The 17,704-nt window shown below is 41.8% G+C and overlaps 2 protein-coding genes across 9 annotated transcripts in view; one reads left to right on the forward strand and one right to left on the reverse strand.

Annotated features, from left to right (window-relative positions):
* The first annotated feature begins 453 nt into the window (after positions 1 to 453).
* SNN (stannin) lies at positions 454 to 10,733 on the forward strand. 6 transcript variants are annotated; one of them, XM_059861870.1, is made up of 4 exons: positions 2,101 to 2,210; positions 3,066 to 3,186; positions 5,669 to 5,768; positions 8,102 to 10,733. In XM_059861870.1, the coding sequence occupies exon 4, from the start codon at positions 8,179 to 8,181 to the stop codon at positions 8,440 to 8,442; it is 264 nt and encodes an 87-aa protein (XP_059717853.1). In that variant the 5' UTR covers positions 2,101 to 2,210; positions 3,066 to 3,186; positions 5,669 to 5,768; positions 8,102 to 8,178; the 3' UTR covers positions 8,443 to 10,733. The 6 variants fall into 6 exon arrangements, 5 of the variants coding, with proteins under 5 accessions (XP_059717853.1, XP_059717857.1, XP_059717856.1 ...); XM_059861873.1 differs by having other exon boundaries at positions 2,186 to 2,206; XM_059861871.1 differs by lacking the exon at positions 2,101 to 2,210 and adding an exon at positions 2,392 to 2,920.
* The window catches only part of TXNDC11 (thioredoxin domain containing 11), a 28,642-nt gene continuing 21,246 nt past the window's right edge, over positions 10,309 to 17,704 (reverse strand). For all 3 annotated transcript variants that reach the window (XM_059861867.1, XM_059861868.1, XM_059861869.1), the window contains 4 exons: positions 16,340 to 16,485; positions 15,579 to 15,688; positions 14,055 to 14,135; positions 10,309 to 11,390 (listed from right to left, as the gene is read on the reverse strand). In XM_059861867.1, the coding sequence (XP_059717850.1) occupies positions 10,763 to 11,390; positions 14,055 to 14,135; positions 15,579 to 15,688; positions 16,340 to 16,485 (965 nt within the window). In that variant the 3' untranslated portion in view covers positions 10,309 to 10,762. The remainder of the gene's footprint in view (positions 11,391 to 14,054; positions 14,136 to 15,578; positions 15,689 to 16,339; positions 16,486 to 17,704) is intronic.

Consider the following 17,704-nt stretch of genomic DNA (forward strand, 5'->3'; position numbering starts at 1 on the left):
CTATTCAGACCATTAACTACTGACAGTGGAAGTAAAGAGTGTCTGTGCTTACTCTTACACTTCTTTCAAAAAAGATTATGAGCTTTTAAGGTTTAGTAGTGTTTTATCATCTTTTCTATGGTAGTTGATTCGTAAAGACAGTAGAAACTGATGTTGCACTACATTTATTAGATCCAAAGCTTAAACTGCTAATCTTACATTAAACAATGACTTCTATAAAAATGTTCTTAACTGGCTGTGGTATCTCAGATATGCCATGCCACCACAGATTTTTGATTAAACAAAATACAGGATGGTGTGCTTGGGGCAGTGTGTACCATGAAACAGCTGCTCTGCTAATGCTCTAAACTGGCTAGATAGGATTTGAGAGCAGTTCAGAGTTACCTGTCATCTTAGGAAGGTCTCTGGACACACCAACACAGGTAAGGGGGCTGTACAGCTCCCAGGCAAAAGGTGACTTGTGTCTGGATGGCTTAGAGAGCAAGCAGAGGAGGTGAGACATCCATGGGGGTCTTGGGCCATATTTAGCTTTCCACTGAATGAGAATAGAAAGAGACCACGCACCTTGTTTCATGCTTATAGAGGAGACTGCATTTAAAGAAGGAAAAATTAGTTTTACCCCACTGAAAATTTTGCAGTTGTGCTGGTTTTGGTTTGAATACAGTGAGTTTTCTTCATAGTTGCTGGTGTAGGGCTACGTTTTGGATCTTCCTTGAAAGCAGGGTTGATAATTAAAAGTGAATAATAAAATGAAGTCATCTGATTCTTTCCCCCATCCTGCTAATGGGAAGCTTGTTTGCTGACTGGGGTTAAACCAATATATAAACTGTGTTGTAAAACAAGTTTTTCTGTAAGTCATTGTGACTTCGTGACTTCCAAACTTGATCTTCTGTCACAGTTTATTCCCTCAAAACTCATTCTGCCAGACTTCAGATGAACCTCAAACAAGTTGGGATCTCTGTTACCAGTAACTATACCACATCAGAGGAGTGGCGATATTCTTTTCTACTCCAGTAACGACCGGCGATATTCTTTTCTACTCCAGTAACGACCAACTTCAGCCGAAGTGTGACAAATGCCTGTATTGGGCAACTTCCTAACTGCATCTCCGAGGCATGAATCGCCAAATAAAATTGGTGTACTGGGAATGCGACCTTTCTGGAGGTTTGAGGCAGACGCTCTCAGGGAGGCGGGGGCTGTCTGCTCGGGGCCACGGAAGGAGTGCTGGCCGGGCCCGGCGGGGCCCTCAGTGCCACCAACACCGCGGCGGCTCAGGCGTGGCCTCCGCTAACAGCGCCCCTGTCCTGTTGCTGCCCGGTGAAACGAGAAGCCGCCTCTTGCGGGGTCACCGAGGTGTCTGAGGGCTTTTAGCCCGGTGGGGCTGGCGAGAAGAGCGCTGGGGCTGGGTCAGCGACGTCCGACGCCCTCAGTCCCTGGCTGGGCCGGCTGTGCCCTCACGCCCTCGCCGCGACGCCGCGCGGGGCTCAGGGCTGAGGCGGCGAGGGGAAGGAGCGCGGCCCTTCAAGAGAGCCGTTCAGCCTTCCGCGGGCCGCCGGCGCCGAGACCCGCCAAGCAACGTCTGGAAAACATGTCCTATGGAAAGTGGCTGAGGGAGCTGGGTTTGCGTAGTCCCGACGAGGCTCCGGGTGGACCTCATCACTCTCTACAACTGCCTGAAAGGAGGTTGTAGTGGGCTGGGGGCCGGTCTCTTCTGCCATGCCCACGGTGAGGGGAGCAGAGGAAATGGCTTTAAGCTGAGACGGCGGCTGTTCGGGTAGTCAGGCAATGGAATAAGTTGCCCCGGGCGGTGGTGGCACTATCCCTCGTGGTGTTTAAGAGAAAGAAACGTCTGGATGTGGCGCTGGCTGATGTGATTTAGAGGTTTAGGGGTGATTCTGATGGTGCTGGATTGACGGTTCCACTGGACGGTATTAAAGATCTCTTCCAACGTCGATGATTCCACGATTCCATGCCTCCGTGATTTCTCCGACTCAGTGATTCTCTTCCGTGATTCCATTCTCACCCCTTGCGGCGCGGGGCGGGACCCACCGCGGTTGTCACGGGAAAGGGAGGGAAGGGCTGCGGGCGCCCCGCCCGTCAGCTGTTGCTGCCCGGGCCCCGATTGGCGCCGCGCGGCGCCGCCCGGCTCCCGCTATAAGGCGGAGGCGCGGGCGGCGAAGGAGCTGCCGCGGCTGCGGCGAGGCTGGTCGGTGCGTTGGGGTGCTGCGGGATGGTGACCGGGGACGGGGGGAGGCGCGGCTCGGTTCTTTGCGGGAAGAGCTGGCTCGCCGTGCTGTGAGCCGGGGCTGGGGGTCGGTGAAGCGGGCAGGAACTCGCGCCGGGGTCGGGGCCGCCAGAGTTTCCCCCGAGTTCCCCCGCCCTGGGCCGGGGCCGCCACTTCTCGCTCTTTGTGTCTGCCCCCGGCCCTGCTGGGTTCCGAGCGGTGCTGAGCGCCCCGCAGGCCTCGCGTGGGCCCCGTGGGTGACTCGGGGCTCCCCCGGCCCGTGCTGCCTCGCCCGGGGCTCGGCCCCGTCTCCCGGTGGTTTGCAGCCGCCCTGCCGTGCTGCAGTCACAAGGCGATGCTTCACGGATCGTCGGTGCCCGCTCGGGGTGGGCGCCGGGCTCCTCTCGGCTGGAGAGGCTCGTCCCTGCTCTCCCAGTGCGAGGAGTTCGGTACGTGCTGCAGGGTTATGTCCAAACCGACCTTTGCAATGACAATCCGGGAGTTTTCAGTAACGCAAGTTGTTCAAACTGAGTCTTGCTCCTTCCTCAGAGTATCTGCAGTGTGCCGTGGCATCTCGTGCTCTTCCTTTTCCTGACGCAAATGTAGGTGTAGACATTACATTTGTCACTAGATACTGCTTTTGAATAAACCTAAAGAACTTGAAACCACTTGTGAGACTGTTACCTTGATTAGCAGGTAGGTGAAACAGTAAGGGATCTTTTCCCTGACAGCTTGTGCCAGACTGACTAGTAGTTAAACATGATTATGTCACTGGAAAGCCAAAAGTGAAAGGCACTCAGGATGCAGAGCAGCTAGAGACCAATGTGATCACTCTCCACAGGGGAAGAGCAAGAAGGAAGACTTGCCAGACAAGATCCAAAACCAGGATGACCTTCGCCTTTAATAAGGTGATTCAGAAACTGTGTGCATAGAGGACTCCTAGCCAGAGCTGCTTGCTGCAGGTACGTGACTGACTCCTGGCATACTTGCTGTCTAAAGATATGAGCTGTGTATAAAAACTGTTTGACTGTCAAATATCAGCTGCTGTGTAGCTGCTATTACACAAAGCCATTAAAAAAACCCCAAAATGACACATTTGGAGAGCTACCTTGAATCCAAATAAAAAAACTTGGTTTTATCAGCAAACTTAATGTTGGCATCTCAGTAATTTTTCTAATATATCAAGAATTAAGCTATGCCAGGGGATATATGCAACTATATATATAGTACTTCTGGTAATGGAATGTCAGAAGTGACTCTTATCATGTCAGGAGAGACTTTTCATTAGAGCACCATGTGGATGTGACACTGACAGATAAAAATCTGGAGTCTGACAGATTATTTGCCAGCCATGCAATTGCCTCTGAAGTCAACATGGTCTTAACACTGTAAGCCTGTTTCCAGTGCTGCATTAACTGGCTGACTTGCCTGACAGGCAGTTACAGCATAAACTCCTCCAGTTGCTGTGCTGCTGAGAAAGTCTGTCTGCTCTTTCAGCTGTTGTCATGTCTGGAAAATATCTCAGACTACTGCACTCTTATCTCTTCATCTTGCTGTCTTCTGTAAACTGCCAACTTCTGTGTGGCTTAGCTTGGTGCTAAGCTTTAAAAGTGAATCTTGATTAAGGTACCACTACACCTCATGTGGGAGCTAACTGCTGTTCCAGCCAATGCTGTTAGGTATTGGCTTTTGTTCTAGATTGTCTAACAATTGCCTGAATGCTAAGTTCTTGGAATTCTGTCCACAGCTAATTAGCCACAGAAAAGACCTGTTCTTCTATTCCTCATCAAAACTATGGTAAGGGTGGGAAAAGATGAATTGCATTGAAACCTTCTACTAAACAGCTCCCTGCTTCTAAAATAGCCTCTGGCCAAGCCCCAGCCTCTGCAAGCTTACTTGGCATTATCACAAGGTGGTATTACCTGGAGTTAATGAAGAATAACAGTGATGCCATTTTTTTAATGTGCAAGTGGTGAAGCCTGAGCACTCCTGTATTGTAAAGGCCTTACTTTCTATGGGTTGTGTGGGTGCCACTTGTGTGCCAGTGGTTAATGTACAGCACTGATCTTCCCTGTGGGTTCTCCCCTTGTCTTCCATTGGCAAGAAGGGTGTTACTGAGATGAGTATGCAGCATTCCTCAAAAGGGATTTTTTTACTAGAGAAACAGGAGAAAGCATTTTTCACAATTAGAAGCTGTTGTTGGAGGCTTTTTAAGGAAATAGTTCTGATTTTTAAACAGAAATTAGGCTGAAGGTCACTCTTTTAGTTTTATTCTCATTTCTTTACTGTGCCCCATTTAACTTACTTTAGGTGGAATACTATAATACAGTAGGTCCCACCTCCTCCTCTCCCTGCCACCTCACCCCTCCCTCCCTAAAAAAAAGCCGAAAGACTTAATACTTGAACCTTGAACAGAAGTGTTTGATGAGGACTTCAGTATATCTGGGTGAACTATAAACTGCTTTTTTGCCTCTCCCTACAGCTTTGGCTTGAATGGTAGCAGTGAAACATGCCTGTGGGCATTAAAAATAGTGACCTTAGCAGCATAATGCCTGTAATAATGAAAAACTTGGTTTAGGAACTAATTTCAATCTTCCACTGCATTTGTCCCCTAGCAGCCGTCTGCAGTTCAGACTGTCTTTCTGTTTGTCCTTTAGTTACAGCTTTTCAATTGGATAATAAAACTTCACAAATGAATTTTTGGGTAGAAGCTGGTATTAGGAAAAAAAAAAAGGCAAGTTAATTACGGAAACATGGTTTCTAGCTGATGTTTTCACTGCTTGATTGCTGTAAGAACTAAAATAGGCTATTTGCAGTTCACACCAGTCATCTGACTAATCTTGCTAATGAGTAAATATGCTTAGATGCTTGATTTGACAGCAAGTGTGGTGGGAAGGGACATAGCTCTACAAGTGCCACCAAATATATGGATGGTGCTGGCAATCCCTTTGAAGATCAGGAATTTACAGCCTCTAATATCTTCCAGTAAGTGATGAATGAAGGCAGTGCTGCTACTGGTATGCTTAGAGGGGCTTTTAACTCAGGTAGGCTTTAAGGGGAAAGTGAGTCTGAACAGTTAGTGGCCTTTAAGTCAGTTTAAGGGGATCTACAAAATGCAGTATTTCCCCTGGAAGGGGAGTACAGAGACAGCTTAATCTGGATTCCAGTTAGTTGCTGGTGGAAAGAACAGCAAGGTTGGAGTTGTGTGTCCAGAAAACAACACAATCCCAAGGCTTCTTTGAAAGTTCTTGCTAATATAGTTACAACATGCAAATGTACTGTGCTAAGGGTAGAACTAAGACTGCAGGAGAGCTTTAGTTCTAGCTGTACAGTGACCTAAAGCCAGAAAAATAGCAGAGTGAGCTAGCAACAACACTATAGCTTCCAAACTATCTAAAACTACTGTCACACACTACTAACTAGTTGTTTGAGCTATCTGTACAGATGCGTAATACCTGACTTTATATAAGGTGCTGGCTCCCAAGTCCCTAAGTGGGAAGAAGATATGCCTGAAGGAAGGATGCCTGCACTTTGTCATTGAGAGGTGAAGTTTTTTGAATTCTAAATCAACTAGAAAACACTTGGAATTTTAAAGGTAACCTATGGATTTGACCAAGAAAGATCTTTAAGAGGAATCTGTAAGTTTCCGTGTTGGACTCAAAATTGTTAAGTCATCATAAAACAGTCTCGTGCATCCTGAAACAAGATTGCCAGAAAATCCTGGTGATAGAGAGGCTGGTGATGTGAACAGTTTCATACTTTACATAGTTGATGTTGTCTATTCACAGACTGGCAGAGGGGTAGCATCTGCAGTAGTTTCCACTATGAAAAACTATTTTCTAGGTGACAGTAACTGCTTAATGTAAGGCTGTATGCTGACCTAAACTGCTGTAGAGGAACAGTAGGCTGTCACAATAGTGCAAGCTGCAGAAGAAGCCTCAATGTGGCTCTGCAGTGTCTGCATATGAAGCAAGGTAAATATCTTTTATGCTGATGCTGTACTGTTTTGGCTGGATCAAACAGTGCTGCTCTTCAGACATGCCCCGAGGAAAATGAACTACATGAAAGTCACTCTTAATCACCCTCAGCTGATCACCCTGTGTTGAATAAGCATTGCAGAACCAAGGTGATTATTGCAAATCATACAATACTCTGGCTGCAGTGGGCACACAGCCCTGCTGAGTGTGTGTGGTGTGGTCAGGTTTGGTTTTACTACTTAGGCAAAATTGGGTCTGCAGAACTTGGCTGGTTGTATCAGATAACACTACAAGCTATGGATTGCTGTAGTTTACAGGGCTGGAAATGTAACCAGAGTGTTTGCAAGTTTTGTGACACTGGATTCTAATGGCACGTGTTAAACGCTGTAGTAGTGTCCTTGCTGAAATGGTGATACACATGGGTCTGTTATTCCATGACACATGAAGGAACAAACTTGGTCTCTGGCTTCAGCTGTCTTGGTAAGGATCCTGCACTGTAATTGCCTTGACTCGTGTTGAAATGCAGTTGAGACTTTTGTGCAGATGGGTGACACTCACTGTAACCCAGTGGTCCTGGGTCAGGGTGGGTTAAGACTGACTCCTTCTGTAGGGTTTTTGTATGAAGATGCTGTACTTGCAGCTGAGACTGCAGCAGTGATGGTGAGGAGGAGCCTTTCCTGGATAAGTGTATGTGACCCTCAACAGACTGGCAGCCAGAAGATATTCCTGTTACTGCTAGTCAGTGGGTACAGGTCCAGAGAAAGGCATGTGTGCACTTAGAGCTGGCCTTAGAGCCTCAAAGGACTGCACCTTTTGTACCTGAAGTGGCAGCATTGAGCCCTAACCTGATTTTTTCAGTAGTACAGAGGTAAGAGATGTTCCTGGCTAGGACTGGCTCTGGTCTCTACAATAGTCTTGCATGAATTTGTGTTCTGTTGAAGAAGTAGGGTAGTAGGAAAGAAGCAAGTCGTTCATTCATTACCTTCTATGTCCTAGTTGAAGGAAGGAAAGTGAGGCTATCACCTTTGTAAACAGTGACTTTGAAACTAAAGACAAGGCTCACATGACTTTATAAAACAGGGTTGTGAATTTGGAAGAAGTAGCAAAAGACATTACCTGTATTTTTTTTTCCTGCTCACACTACAGCATACTAAGGAAGTCTTGGAGCTCTTCTAGTTTCCTGCCGCTGCCTCTCTTCCAATTCCAGCTGCAGTCCTAACAGACTGTGTTTCTCCTATGGTTTTAACGCCACTAAGAGGAGCAGAAGCTTCCATTGTGCTTTTTTAGTCTTAAATGCAGCTCTACCCGCTTTTTATTAAAATAGCAACAGATGTTTTATGTGCTTAATGAACAAACAATTAATTATCATATACCCAGCCCTTGTAAGCAGGCCAGTGTTATGGAAAGACTTACAGTAATGCATTAGCACTGCAATTACCTTCACAATTAGCTTACCAGTCCTGGAATTGTTAGTACATAAGAAGGATGCTTGTAAATTAGATTTTAAAAAAAGCCAGACACTCAAATGTACTGTTTCTGCAGGATTCCTTGAGGAAAACTAAAGGTAGCTAAATTGCTACCTCATCACAGATTTGAGATTTCACTTGTAATACAGCATTTGTATGAACAGTCTTAAATTCCCTGTGCTAAACTGTAATTCCATAGAGCTTTCAGTCTTGTATTGTACCTCCTAGTGAAAACTGTTACCTCTTAATAGGTTGACCATGTGCTATCATCAAGCATGTCAGGAGCCAAAACATGGTTCTGTGATTCTGTGACTGAGCAGCACAAAGCACTGGAGTGCAAGAGGATCACATGCCCTAGTGGACAATACCAGCCATATAATCTTGCTGAGTGCAGTAAAACTGCAGAAATTCATTATTTATTTTTAACTCTGCAGGAGTTTGAAGATGCATCAAGACTGATAGTGAGGACAAAAAAATCTCCTGAAGAAGAGTACAGCCTGAACTATTGGTCATGTCCATCACAGATCACAGCCCCACCACAGGAGTGGTGACTGTCATCGTTATCCTGATTGCTGTTGCGGCTCTGGGAGCCCTGATTCTGGGCTGCTGGTGCTACCTGCGGCTGCAGAAGCTCAGCCAGTCTGAGGATGAGGAAAGCATTGTGGGTGAGGGAGAAACCAAAGAGCCCTTTCTGCTGGTGCAGTACTCTGCTAAAGGACCCTGTGTGGAGAGGAAAGCTAAGCTAACTCCAAATGGCCCAGAAGTACACAGCTAACTCAGAGCAACACCTGCAGATGCGCTGTGCTCATGATGTGTAACCAGCAGAAACATCTCAATACTGTGAAGAATCTGGTCACGTGCACACTACTCATCAGAAAACACCCTGATGAGAATTAAATAAGCTTTGTTTGCAACTGCATGCACTGAGAAGCTGCACTCTGCATCAGCTGTGTATCCTAATTCCTCTGTGGCAGAAGCTGACTCGCCTAGTGTAATGTCCATTGCTGGCAATGGGCACAGGGATATACTGGTGTGAAGAGACTACTACTGGTTTTTGTTACTTGAATGTTTAGCTGAGCCTGTTTTGATGGAGCTACTACTGTAATGTGAACTACTTTTCAACTGTGAACTGTAAATAGGCTGCCAGAAACTTCTTGCTTTGTGTTCTGTAGCATACAGGAATATGATGCAACTGTATAAAATACACAGGGACTCCTGAACCACTACTATGGATGGGACTCCAGACCTTCAAGACCAGATCTGCAGTTAAAGCTTGCTTCTGCTACTAGATTGAGTGTGCAGCCAGACCTCTTCCTTTGAAGAGCTGATTGGATTGATGCAGAGTACTTCATTTAAAAAGAAGGGATAAGCCTTCAGTAATATACTGAAGTAGGAAACACAGGAGCAAGAAAGGAAAAGATGCTTTAGCTGTTGGTTAAGTTTCTGGCTGCTAGAACTGAGTACTCTATGTAGCTACTGCTAGGAAACTGCCATTTTGATGGGTTCCAGCCTGGGAACTTATGATGGATACTGAACCCTCAGAGAAAGTCCAGATGGTTTCCAGGTGTTTGAAATGGCAGTAGAGCAGGCTTCTGTCTTCCATACGTCTGTGTGCTGAAACTGCATAAGTGGTTACGTAGCAAAACTGGCTTAAGTGCAACTAGTATAAATTCTTGCTAGAACCCTGGTTTGTGTACTTAGGGTGTATGTTAACAGCCTGTTACAAAAAGGCATTTTGTAATACATACAGCCAGACAACTCTAGAATTCAGTTAATGTGTCTAACTTTTGATGGAACTGTATTACAACAGTAGTCTTCTCTATTGTTGACAGGGGCAAGGGTTATTGCTGGTCAGTTTGTAGAAGTTTTTAGATAGCAATGGCCAAGGCCTTCCGGATAACACATTTCCTGCTCTGTGGGAAGTTCTGAACTGCAAAGGTTTGGGGAGAGGAGAAGGAACAACACTGAGCAGCCAATGGCAGCTTATGTATTCTTAAATTCTTTGTGTAGGCACACATGTTTAGAGCTTACTGGCCTGTTTTCTATGACTTTGTACATGGCCTCCTTTGCATACTGATGTTTTTAAACACTTAATTGCCTAGCCTTAATTCAGCTTCAGAGGAAGCATTAGGCTTGCTTCTTGTACTTGTACATATGGAATAACCTAAGGCCTAGCAAGCTTGCTTGAGAATTTCAACTATATGCAAGACAAGAATGGCCCAGACAAAAACTTGTCCCCTTCTTCTACACTAAGATGTCAAATTGCTTTGTTAGTGCTACATTTGCCTTTTTAAAATTGAAAGCTGTAATTTGAAGCAAAAAAATGCTGTTAGCAGTAAAAAGCTGTTGCCTCTTGAGTACAACATATGGGGTACAGCTGATAATGTTCTTACCCTGACACATGCTTTTTAAAATACTGCTCTCAAGAGACCTGCATGTATAGTCAGACCAGTCCACTTAAATTGCTGTATTTGAGATTTCTTAAAAGCAAAGAATAAAAGGATTAATCCAGTAAGACTTCCTCTAGTTTGCAGTAGAGAACAGTTCACACATGGCTCTTGTGGTTTCCAGACAATCAGAATACCAGTATACAAAGTGATACAAAGTGCTGAAGTTTGAGAACAGAACAGTTGTAGCAAGATGACTTTGTCCATTCAAGTTTACCGATTACACAGATGAAGTATCTATTTTAATTCAGCAAAGAGAATGCAGTGTAAAGGGCAAATTTCAGAAATTATGGAAAAGTATAACTCAAAGGTCTGATTTCCCTTCTAGCAGCTGTAAAAGAAAGCCAGTGAAAACTAACTCGTCCTTAGTCAGAGGTGCTGCACACTGCTGCCCCTACAAACCAGTAGCTTTCATTTTAATGGATAGGTGTTTGCAAGTTAGTGCAATAGTAAAGTGCAGAAAGTGTTTTCCATTCTCCTCTTCTCTTAAGATGGGGGTATCTAATAAGTTGTTCAAGTGTACAAAAATATTCCATTTGATTTTTCTTTTTCTAGATCATGTGGGGGAAGTCTTTATTTACAATGAATGTCAATAAAATTTGCATAAATACCTACCCAATACTGCATCACTTGACTTTGTGTAAGCAATTATTCTGTCCTATTTCTACTACTGTGCTCTGTCTCTATGGTATCAATACTATCAATCCTTTTTTCCTCTAAAGCAGCAGTAGCTGTTGAAAGTGATATATCATTATCTTCAGAAAGTGTTTGCTCAGATTGAAGGGGTTCTTCAATTTCTTCTTTGCTCTGTAGCTTTCCTCCTCTTGATGCCACCAGAATTCTCAGTAAAGCATTTTCTTTAAGGAGATTTTCTGATGCATCAGCTAATTCTTGAAGCTTTTCAGCCATTTCTAACAATTCTTGATTCTTCTGGTCATATGTGGCCTGTAATTGCTCACTGTGGAGCTGCAGAGTCTTGTGCTGCTTTTCCAGTGTGTGTTTTTGCTGCTGTAGTCTCTGTTCCTCTCTCCTGGCTTCAGAAAGCTGTGCTTCAAGCTGGTCATGGGCCTGATGAAGGGCACTGATTTCTGATCTTAACTTCTGAATTTCTCTCTCCAAGTGTGAGATGTGTCCTTGCTGTAGAACTGACTCTTTATGTAGGCATTCTTTGGTACAGGGTTCTGACGAAGAAAGACTTGAGTGATGTAAAATAAATTTCAGGAGATTTGGAAGGTTAACTGAAAAGTCTTCAGGGAACTTCACACTTTGCTCCTTCCTAGAAGGACATAACAGGTTAATAGTAAAGTACTCTGGAAGGTTAAGCATAATTTTACCTAAGCATCTGCTGTTAACTCCAACCTGATACCTTATTTTTTATCAAGTATGGTTAGTAGAGCAGCTAAGAGAAACTCATGTAATAGAGATAGATTACACAGATTTTCTTTTGATGTTCACTTTTGCCTGTGTTCCAATCTGAATGCTCTAAGCATCTCTGCATGGGACTGGTATTTGAAGAAAAAATTCTGTTAAATCTCACAAGACAGATTTCATTCTTAAAAAATAAATATTCATGATCATGGGTTATGAGCTTCAAGTACATAGGGAAACATCACTGTATGATCAGAGTACAGTGCCATTAGTATTTGTAAGTTGAAGGATGATATTTAAGTGTTCTCAAGTCTACATATATTATTTAGAATTTAGGTCCAGATATATAAAGCTACACAATGGGAAATCACTATTTTGAATCTGTTTTCCTGGAAGCAGTAGCTTAGTGAGTTCCAGCACCTGAAAGCCGTGGCAAGGGAGCAGCTTGCTTTTAAACAGTAAGTCACTTTAGTCAGAATTAAGGCCCTGTGAAAAAATCTCTTTACTTGTTCCTCTTCCTGCTTTGTCTTTATGTCATAGGTGATGAAGGAAGCAAACCAAACAAGGTGTTTCTGTTGGTTTCTGTTGGTGTTTTGCCCCCCTCTGAAGCTGTGAATACTAAGCCCAGCATATGGAGCAGGTAAGCCTCCTTTCTTTCTACAACAGCATAAACTGTTACAAGAGAGGCCAAGAACAGCAAGTACCAAATTTCTTCAAGACTATGAGCCACTAAAAAACACCAGCTCCAGCTGTGACAAATGTTACAATTAATTACTGCCCTTTGTGAATCCTGTGCACACATATGAGGCTAACTGTCCTCTAAGGACTAGACTGGAACTCAGTCTTGCTCTTCTCTTTCTGAACCAGTTCCACCTTCAGCCTTTCACTCAGCATGTTCCAGTATAACACAATTTCACGTCCTCGTGCAGCACAGCCACTTCCACCTCACCCTGTACAACTGGGAAGTCAGCTAATAGTTTATCACTTTGGCTCTGCTACAGCTTTGCCAGTCAGCAGTGTATTCTCTCTTTCCTGAGGCAGCTGTCAAAACAAGAAAAGCTTAGTTTGCTTCCATCTGGCTGTCAAATTCATGACTGGAGTAATGGTAAGTAGCATACATTCAGATATGGGTTAATTATATAAGTGAGAAAAAGGACAGAGAATAAGCCCCAACAAAAATGATTGCAAAGCAGGAAAGCCAGATTCAAGTAAAAAGCCTAAAGCCTCCTGGTGCTCTTGTACAACATACACCACGGACAACTCTTATGTCCCCTTGTGTGTGACATCATGTCCTGAATTGGTTACAATGTGCATCCGGAACAGGGGATTTCCTTCCTTACCAATTACACTTCCCTCAAAAATGCCTTCTGTAAAATCCAGCTCATAAACATGTGGGACATAAAAACATTTCATTTCATTTACTGAAAACTACTTACTGTACAGCAGGTAAAAGAGAGATACCATCTTTTATCAATAATTCAAGAACTTCAGTCAGATGAGGCTCCTGCTCATCAAGATTAAGCTATTTCTGGCAGAGTGAGCACCATGAGTTTTCCTCCCCTGCAGATTCCTGATGATGAACCAAGTTACTCCTCTAATTACCATCAGCAGTTGCTCAGCTGACTATCAGCTCCCATCCCAGATTAAAAAATCATGACAATTTAGGCAAAAAATAGTCTACGCTAAATCAAAACGGACTCACTATACTGTGGTAATGTTTTATTACATCATCATCCATTTTTATTGATCAAAACCACAGCATGTATCAAAGAAGCTAAAGGGCTATTTAAAACAAATAGCAGAACAAAATATTAACAGCATGTGGTGGAAAGAAATTGAGAACAGAGTTAATTTGCAAGAATTGTCTCATAAGGCAAATGGATAAGAAGCTGCATAAAAAGCCCTAATATGAGGCACCTTTATATCCAAATGAATATGTGACTACTCTAGTAGTCCTACAGGTACTACAAATACTATCAGATCCCAATTTTCTTGATTACCTATATGCAGCAAAATATAAAAAACACTGGAGAGGAAAAGCAGGAGCGAAAACAATGACTAGAGGTAAGGTACCTTTATAAAGCCAGCTGGAACATTATAAAAATAATCTTAATAAAAGTACTCAGTCTGTCCCTCCAAAGACTGTCTAGAGCATTACAGAGACCGAGACAAAATGACTATCTAAAAAATAAACAGGAAACCAAGCAGTTGGGGTGGCTCAGAACTGATGTAAACAAAACTCAGTCTGCACTGGACTAAAACATCAATGGCAAAACTTAAGGCAGAGATTCTGTGGTATGTAGCTTCCCAGTACCAGCTGAATGAATTCCCATTTGCTGATGGTCAGAGCCCTTGAGGGAGAAGGGTGGAAATCTGTGAGTGCTGGTTGTGCTATTTTGTTGTTTTCCTGGTGGTTTTTTTTCATTAGAATATGCATGTGGTAAGAATGCATATACAGAAATTAATTACTCTTTGGCTTTTTCTTCTACTAAGACATGTACCAGATACCACATAATTACTGCAGCTCAGTAAAACAGAAGTTAAAAAGCCACAGGGACAAGAATTACATTACCTCTGATGAGGAAAAAATAAAATGGTTGGGAGACGGTCTGTCATAAATTCCCAGGGAAGGTCATTTCGAGTCACATCAATTCTGTGAGGAAAAGACACACTGATGAGAGCAGGCAGATGAACAATCTGCATTTTCTAGTAAAATGCCATTTTAGGGATTGGGAAAAAGGAAATCTAAGTATCTGTGAAAGTAAGTCTAAATGTGTTCTGCCAGAAATACATTGTGCATATGAGTCAGCAGAATTAATTACCAATATTCAAGCTGATGACTCTCAGTTTAACAAACATCTGTGTGGGCTTTTCTCTAGAATAATACGTTCAATACTGCAACTGCTCTCAGCCAGCAATTAAACCCCAGTTGCTCACTGTGTACACACAGTGCACACATTGTGTACACATCTTCCTTCTGAGATAGACACACCAAACATGAGACAAGTTATTTTTAGTCCTTAATTTGTTCCTCAAGTACATGTCTTAATATTGTCCCCTTGAGAAGTTTTGGGAGTAAATTATTTTGCTTCTTCCAAGGACAAGCACATGCTTAAAGGCACTTTTTTTCTTAAAGCTGTGAGTAGAAAGGAACACTCGGTTCAACTGTTTGTTACTGTTTTCTTCTGCATTTTAGGGCTTCTTTTCACAAATAAATTTCTTATTAATTACAAATTATTATAGAACAAAACAGACAATCACATCAGTAATACTGCTGTGAAAATAATGGAGCAAAGGAGAGAACTTCAAAGTCAGGCAAGAGAATGGATGTAGCCTTGGGAATAGCATCACATCTGTGGCAATAAAGCCACAACTACAAACAGGGGATAAAAATCCAGATTTTCAATTGCTTTATTTTTTCTCTACATCTCATACTGTCTCCTGGACTAAGTTCAGTCAGAATCAAATAAAGATGCAATCAGAGCAGATGTTTTAAGTATTTAGGCATTACTATCACATACATGAACAAGAATGTTTCAGTTGCACTGAAATCTAAATAACCCTGGAAACACCACAGAAAACAATGTTTTTTTTACATAAAATATGTATTTAACATATATATATATTAAAAATGTACATTACACACATGCATATATAGATATAAATATTTTTCTGTAAACTGGTTTGGCTGGGGTAGAGTTAATTTTCTTTATCATAGGATGTAGGTTGCCATTTTAGATTCGTGATGCAAATGGTGTTGCTAACAAATATATATATATACACACAAATAGCATATTACTATTTGCTACAAATCCTCACAAAGTTATGGATTCACTTCCTGAAATTAGGAAGTTTCAAGGTTAATTGCACAGTTTAAAAATTAATTTAAATGAAAGTGGATAACTACTGCAGTGAGATTGAAAACCACCAAATATATACAAAGGAAAACAAAACAATGCATTCAAAGAGAAATGAAGCAGTTGACATTCACATCTATATTGCACAGTTGTACAGAGAAAAAAAGTATTTCTCTTCTAGGCTGATGACCTCAATGATCTTACATTATTCTGGAAAGATGAAATTAGAATCTTTTTACCTTGCCACAGTGAAACTGTCAGGAGGCAAAAGCCGAGCAAGTTGAATAAAGATGTGATTAAGAGAAGCACAGAATCCACACCACTGTGCATAATACAGCAGCAAGACATTCTGGAAAATGAAATGGAGAAGAGTTTGATTATCTGTTGGAGATAATCTGCAGAAAGGAGGACTACTTTTCACACCATCTAACATGGGAACTCTTGGAATGTGAAAGCAAATTTTTTCCTAATATTAATGAACTCTATTGTAAGTTATTCATTGCTGCTCTCTGACTACTGAGTTAACACACAAAAAATTACTGGGGAATTCTCTTTCCATAAAGTCAAAATGAAAAGATATTTAGTTTAGGATCATTCCCTTTAAGTGAAAATGCACCAAACTTTACTACATTTCCCAAGATTCTTTTGCAATCTAAATTCCTAAATATCTAACACGGACTGTACACTTCATATGGGGGGAAAAATGATGTCCAGACTTTCTGCCTATAACTGGCAAAGAAGGGCTTAGGGCTGCTGGAAACCAACTGAAGATGCAGACATTTGCTGCAGACTTGAATGACAATGGATTTTCCTTACTCAAGGCAATTTAACTGCACTCAGGATGACATCTGTTTTCATGGCATGCAATTGGAAAGCTTTTGAATTCTTTCAAAACACTGTATTTTATGTTACAAGTAAGAAAAGCATGTCAATATTAAACACCCCCTCCTTAAAATCCGTGCCATGATCTGCGAGAAGCTGCTGAGTGACGAGGGGTTACCTTGGCACTCAGGAACACAGTCTGGTGAAAGGTGCTCGTGGTCACTTCAGTGACCACCTGCTCTTCATGAAAATGGACTGAAGGGTCATCAACCAGATGCCTTTTCAAGGGACTGTAGAGAATGCTGAAATTTTTAATGAAGTTCTCTGAAATGAAATTGATACATACCAAAGTTATTACAGTTTTGCAGAGGTGATTTTGGCACTTTTTGCTTTAGAATTCAGAAGAAATTACAGAGAAAATATAGACTGAAATCTGGTTTCACGTCATTGATTTCTGACAGTTTGGTATCAACTCCTGAGTAACCACAACTGATGTGAAAACAGGATAAAGCTTCACTGTTTTTTATTTTGCTCATTACAGTCTTGTCTATTGCCACACCAGACTTTAATCTTGTGTCAATGTGCCATAATAATAACATTCTATTCTCCTAATCACACACCTGCTAAATCATAACTAGTAACCTCTCAATTTTTTAACTTCTACATATATAGTCCCACATTTATTTGCATTTTTTCTTCCATTTTTAATTACTTTCTCTGTAATTCTTTTCTTTTACCTTTAAATATCTGCTATTTCCATGCCAGTATCACCAATCCCCTTTTGTCTACCAGTGACCACCTTCCTCTTTGTTCTACTTTCTCCTTAATTTTAAGATATTTAGCAAGTAGCTAGCCACTGGTAAAAATTTAAAATAAGCTCCAAAGCCCTCAATTACCTTCAGCTATACTACTCTGAGCCTGAGCTACATTCTCGAAATTGCTGCAAGGTCCCAGCAATATCCTTCTTTTCAACTTGGACAGAGAAGTATTATTCTGTGCATTAAGAAATAAGCATATTTAATAATCAAGAAAAAAAGGTAAAACATGAAAAACATTAAAAATAATTGTTTCATGAAATAGAAACGACTTTGTTCTTGTATTTCCAGCATAAAAACTAGGCCCAAGTAAAACTGGCACTTTTGTACAGACACACAGAATACAAGATCATCAAGTTTATCTCTGAAATGTGATCAGCAGTTCATTTAGTTCCTTATTTACTATTCAGCATTTCATTTAATTCTCACACCAGGCCAAAAGTGGCTTTTTTTTTTTTTTTTCAGATCTTTAGACTTGGAATATCTATGCATGATAAAACAGTAATGAAAAAAGGGGTTAATTAAAAGAAAATAGGTATTCCTGAATTTCTAGAAACCATCTAGAAAGACTGAGATCTGACAAGGGTATTAAGCACCCATCAATATGCTTTGATATTATGAAATATTAAATTAAAATCTTAAGGAATTAAAACAAAATAAAAAGCACAAAACCCAATCATAAATCAGAGACTCTTTGATAAAATATGTAGAAGCAAAAGCTTTCTGGA

The sequence above is a fragment of the Haemorhous mexicanus genome, chromosome 17 (genome assembly GCF_027477595.1).
Source record: "Haemorhous mexicanus isolate bHaeMex1 chromosome 17, bHaeMex1.pri, whole genome shotgun sequence".
NCBI lineage: Eukaryota > Metazoa > Chordata > Aves > Passeriformes > Fringillidae > Haemorhous > Haemorhous mexicanus.

Coding starts and splice junctions, on each gene's coding strand:
- SNN (XM_059861870.1), top strand. CDS start 8,179: ATGTCCATCACAGATCACAGCCCCACCACAGGAGTGGTGACTGTCATC.